At 34.0% G+C, this 6,158-nt stretch overlaps 1 protein-coding gene across 1 annotated transcript; it reads left to right on the top strand.

Moving 5' to 3' along the window:
- Window positions 1–1,408: 1,408 nt before the first annotated feature.
- On the top strand, window positions 1,409–2,817 carry LOC117703897 (olfactory receptor 8K3-like). Its single transcript, XM_034495767.2, has one exon. It carries the CDS (start codon window positions 1,417–1,419, stop codon window positions 2,350–2,352), a length of 936 nt encoding a protein of 311 aa, XP_034351658.1. The 5' UTR covers window positions 1,409–1,416; the 3' UTR covers window positions 2,353–2,817.
- The last annotated feature ends 3,341 nt before the right edge of the window (window positions 2,818–6,158 follow it).

The following is a 6,158-nucleotide window of genomic DNA, read 5'->3' on the forward strand; positions in this document are numbered from 1 at the left end:
CAAAAGTCAGTTGTCATGTCTTTTTTTTTTTTTTTTTTGAGACCACATTTTTAGTTAGAATAAAATTGTCATTTAACAGGGCAATCTGATGGAAATATTCCATGGTAAATATTAGCATATAAAATATTCAGTGATGGTATTGCTGGGTTACAAAGCAATGAGTCTTGTTAAACTGAACTAAAAAAATGCAAAAACTATGTTTGTTATTGCAATTACTGAATTCATTATCTAATGTTTTAACCTGATATATTTTAAGATCATTACTAGAAATATATCTCACTGGGACAGCACTAGGGTAACCACTGTAAACACATTGAGATTAAGTGAGTGTAATTTACATGTAACATGCTTCACAGATCGTGCATATATAGTAAAATGGTATGATTCATTTAAATATTGAATTGTCTTGTTTGGTTTTTTCATGGCATGAATGATGTAGAGAGAGGAAGAATTTGCATGTGTTATGACCTACTGAACTCATTCTTCATTTAACCATCATTTTACTATTGTCATATAAAATATATGTTTGCAAAACAAAATATTTATTAAGACTATTCACACATTCAGCTGTACCACTTGTAGGTATAAGACATTTAGAGACATTTATGTTTTTTTGTTTGTTTGGATTATTTTCCTTTTTTTTTTTTTTTTTTTTTTTTTTTGGTTTTCTTTCATTTGACACAAGGTCTCCTAAAACTCAGGCTTGCTTCAGACTTGTTTGATAGTTGATTATGTCTTTGAGCTACTGATTCTTCTTGTTGCTACTGCCATAATAGTAGAATTATAAGAATCTACTACATATTTTAGAAAATGCTAGGAAACTAACCCAGGTATTGGTGAATGATACTGAGCTGTATCTCATCTCATACTTCTTTTTAACATGGCCAGTTATGGGAATATGGAGATGATGTAGCAGCTAAGAGTACATACTGCTCTTACAGATGTGGGATTATATTTATATCTTTATATCTCTCTTTTATTCAGATAGATAGATAGATAGATAGATATCAGCAATTTGCATCTATTATTTAATCTATGTCACAGTATTTACTAGTGAATGCAAAAGTTGTTGATACAATCATTGTTTGGAGCTACAAGTTTTATAGGATAGGTCATATACAAGCTTTCTTATCTTAACAAGTCATTGTATACTTCATTTCATCTTCAAGTTAAGCTACTGAACTATGTTTTATATGAGTGAAATCACATTGCATGAGAACCATAGTCTACTATTTTGATATATAACTTTGAGTGTGTGTGTGTGTGTTTGTTTGTTTTGAAATTACTATTTGATAATTTCAATATATCATGTGTATGACAATATTGCATTATAAAAGTCACCTTATTATGACATTGAATGACATTAAAAATTGATTTAACTGTTTTTACCCAGAATAAATTTAGTAATATGACTACATGGAGAAACAGAACCTCACAGTCATGAATGAATTCATCCTTGTGGGCATCACTGACCGCCCTGAGCTGCAGGCACCATTGTTTGGACTGTTTTTCATCATCTATCTTACCTCCCTGATGGGAAATATGGGCATGATCATACTCACAATAGTAGACTCCCGACTGCAAACACCCATGTACTTCTTTCTCAAACACTTGGCTGTCACTGATCTTGGTTATTCTACAGCTATAGGACCTAAAATGATAGAAAATTTTGTTGTGAACCAAAATACAATATCCTATTATCTTTGTGCTATACAGCTAGCTTGCTTTCTTCTGTTCATTACTTGTGAACTTTTTATTCTGTCTGCCATGTCCTATGACCGCTATGTGGCCATCTGTAACCCACTGCTCTACACTGCCATCATGTCACAGAAGAAATGTTGGCTACTAGTGGTAATTGCATATCTGTATGGTTTGTTTCTGTCTCTTACAATTACTTTAAAGATGTTCAAGCTGTCATTCTGCAGCTACAATGTAATCAATCATTTTTTCTGTGACTGCATCACTTTGGTACCTTTGCTCTGTTCAAACACTCATGATATTCAGTTGGTAATTTTAATATTTGCCATTTTTGACTTGATTTCATCTCTTCTGGTTGTTCTTATGTCCTATCTCCTCATCCTCATAGCCATTCTGAGGATGAACTCTACTGCAGGTAGGCACAAGGCATTTGCAACTTGTGGATCACACCTGACAGTGGTCATCGTCTTCTATGGGACTTTGATATCTATGTATTTGCAGCCTAATTATAGTCACTCTTTTGACACTGACAAGTTGGCATCCATCTTTTATACCATGATTATCCCCATGTTGAATCCCTTGATCTATAGCTTGAGGAACAAGGATGTGAAAAGTGCTGGACAGAGGATATGGAAGAAGGTGTGTAAGATTTGAGGCACTATTTCATAGAAGGTGTCCTGGACTAAATAAAAGTGAGAAAAGGACCTGAGAACTAACAGTAATCACTGATACCACTTGACTGTGGATATTCTGTGACAACCACTCTCACTCTCTGCTCCTGCTGGCAAGACTCCTTCACACTATGATACACTGTATCCCTGGCTACTGGAACTGTAATCTGAAATAATTTATTTTTTCCTAATTTGCATTTCTCAGGGTACTTTGTCAAGAACCAGAAATACATAAAAACAATGGAATATTTAACTTTCTATTTAGAATGAGACAAGGAAATCCACACTTTTAAATTCCTTTATGTAGTAGGCATAAGGCTTTCAGCTTCGGTGACTTACACAGCCTTTAGAAATCTTCATTTCCTTGCATGTATATCCAAAAATTAAATCTCATCAAGAAAATGCTAAAACTGTGCAAAAAGATGCAGTTTGAATTCTGCAGAGTATATTTTGGGAAATGAGTATTTATAATATAAAAATAAAGATTTTTTTTAAAAGTCCAATATAGTATGATTCATTCATGACAGAAAATTTTCTATGGTGCAGTATTTTTTAGATATTTAGAAAACAAAATAAAGTATAAAATATAAACTTTTGATAAAGTGACTCATCCATAATTACAGCCAGCTTACAATGGAAATGTCCTTAAATGAAGCACAGGTAAGGTTTTAAAAATCTTGTCTAGCTATGTCCTTGGACAAAACACTTTCTGATGACCTGATATATTAAAGTGACAGACACAGGAAGAATTGATGATAGTGATATATATTATTGAACAAATTAAAAGATTAACAGTTTACTCCTTGAGCAAAGTTCCTTCACTATACAAGTTACAGTATTAATAGATTTGTGTATTGATTTCCCCTAAAGTTAATATAGCCCAATTCAGAAAATACCATGATGATGAGCTGATACAATTGCCAAGTAACACCTTATAAAATTAGAAGACAGCATCATCCTCTGTTAGTGTAGGCTCATATATATCTTGTAAGAGTATAGTGAATTCTACCCAAATAGGAGCCTTACATTTTATTTTTATATGTGGAAGACACCTTTCATATTGTGAAGATATACAAAATCCATGGGACTATTAAAGTATTGAAGATATTATCACTCATTCATGCAAAAAGCTATCTCCTAAGTATTTACCTAGACTGCATTATATCAAAAAACTAAAAGTGTTCTTGTCTGGGAAAGAATTCAGGCTCATGCTGGATTTATTACACTGCTATGAACCACAAACTCAAATGCTTCATTTGTCACCTGATTCTGAGTAACTGAAAGCAAACAAATAATTCTATTAAAAAAACATAAAGTTACATCCTACTCATAACTTTATTCAGAATCTGGTTTCAGCTTCTCTACATTCTGCCTTTAAGAACACCTCTCTCCTTCTTACCCTCTTGTTCTCTTGCTCTTCCCTTCATGCTCCTGCTCTGTTTTCTTGCCTTTCTTCATTCCCTCCCCACTCCTTTTATGTGCTCATGGTCTGCCTCTCCTCTCCTCTCCTCTCCTCTCCTCTCCTCTCCTCTCCTCTCCTCTCCTCTCCTCTCCTCTCCTCTCCTCTCCTCTCCTCTCCTCTCCTCTCCTCTCCTCTCCTCTCCTCTTATTTCCTCTTCTCTTCACCTCTCTCTCTCCCTATCTGTCTCTCTCTGTCTGTTTTTCTCTCTCTTTCTCTCTGCCTTTCTCTGCCTCTACTACCCTTCTAACTCCACTTCCCATGCCCCAAATAAACTCTATTCCATACAAAAAGAAAAAAAGAACACCTCCCTGATGACAAGCAGGGTTGAACATGTATCACATCTTACTTTGGAACACAGTGCCTCTAACTCTAACCTTGTCAAGTCTGCTTTTAGAGCAGCAAAATACTTCTCTCTGAAAAGAACTAATCCATAAATGTATGCTACAGGCACCAAAGAAGCATTTTTTCCTTTCCTGTTTTATTTTATTTATTTTTTATTTTTTATTTTTTTGCTTTTTAAAAAATGAAGCCTTCAAAATTGTCAATACAGATAACCAATCATAGAAGTATGTTCTTCCGCAAGGAAAACAATTTCTCCTACTTTCAGTATTCTTTAGCTTCCAGGGGTTTGTTATGTAGTGTTAAGACATTGTGAGCTTTTCTCACCCACTTTATTATATCTGTTGGTGTCACTTTTATTCAGCTCTTGTTTAGTCAGCTGTGTGGTTGAGATTTTATGCATTCCATGTGTTTTAAATGTTACTAGGACACAATACAATCTCACAGCACACTCCCTGATCCTCTGGCTTTTATAATCCTCTGCTTAACTCTTGCACAATATTATATGAGTCATAGATATGAAATACACACACACACACACACACACACACATACACACACATACACTTCCCCTTGGGACTGGGATTCACAATAAGTGGCTTAATAAAATTTAATAGCTACTGTATTTTTTGTAACACCTTTGGATTTCAAATAAAGTCTTGCTTAGAAGGCCTGGATCTCAATAGCCCTGGCTTCTGGAATTTCGAGTCCTACCTTGTTTTGGCGCTTTTCCCTTCTGCAAAATAAGTATTCTTCTGTTACTGGTATATAATATCAAACAAATAATCCTTATTTGTTTGAAACATATTAACAAATTGCATTTCAAATGGAATCAAACACTACAAAACAAAGAATTATTTTTACTTAAGACTTATAATTGTCTCTTTCATATGTATGTATGTTTGTTCACATGAGTTAATGTGTACTATACAAGAAGAAAATTCCAGAGAGGTGAGAGGAGGTCATCAGACCCCCTGAACCTGTAGTTACAAGTTGTGTGCTATGTGAGTCCTCTGCAAGAGCAATCAATGCTCCAAAACACATCTGATTCATCTCTCCTAATCCTATTTTCAAAATTTCTGAAGAATATTTGATATTACAGGTTTATAAAGGCATAACATAGGTGAAATTTCATAGAAAATTATTAGTTCATAAATCTAGAAGTACATTAATCTGTATTACAGATTAGTATTATTACAGGAATTTATATTTGATTTGCATTGAAAATGCAAAATATCAACTATACCATAAAGGGGAATAAAGAAATGATGGTCTCTATGCTTTATAGTTGCTAACAGTGGAAACACAAAAAAAATTCCACATATAAAAATATCACACAGAAAATTAAATAAAATTCAGGGATGAATTAAATTTGATTGGTGTGAAGCTCACACTTATTTGTGAGTATAAGAACAGATTATTATTGGTTGTTGTTAGATATTTGCTTCTTTAGCATCCAGTGGAAAAAAGACAGCATTTTCAACAAATAGTGCTGGTTCAACTGGAGGTCTGCATGTGGAAGACTGCAAATTGATCCGTACCTATCTCCTTGCACAAAGCTCAAGTCTAAGTATATCAAGGACATCCATATAAAATCAGATAAACTGAATCTAATAGAAGAAAAAGTGGGAAAGATCCTTTACTATGGGGTACAGGGGAAAACTTCCTGAACAGAACACCAATGGCTTATGCTTTAAGAGCAACAATTGACAAATGGGACCTCCTAAAATTGAAAAGCTTCTGTAAAGCAAGGGACACTATCAATAGGACAAAACAATAACCCACAGCTTGGGAAAAGATATTTACCATCCCTACATCCAAAAGAGGGTTAATATCCAAAATATACAAAGAACTCAAGAAGGCAGACTCTAGAGAAACAAATAACCCAATTAAAAAGTGAAGTACAGAGCTAAATAAAAAATTCTCAACCAAGGAATCAAATAGTTGAGAAAAACTTAAAGAAATATTCAACATCCTTAGTCATCAGG

Source organism: Arvicanthis niloticus, chromosome 2 (assembly GCF_011762505.2).
Source record: "Arvicanthis niloticus isolate mArvNil1 chromosome 2, mArvNil1.pat.X, whole genome shotgun sequence".
Classification (NCBI taxonomy): Eukaryota; Metazoa; Chordata; class Mammalia; order Rodentia; family Muridae; genus Arvicanthis; species Arvicanthis niloticus.

What these genes read in the sequence shown, in the direction of transcription:
- LOC117703897 (XM_034495767.2), top strand. Translation starts at nt 1,417, where the DNA reads ATGGAGAAACAGAACCTCACAGTCATGAATGAATTCATCCTTGTGGGC.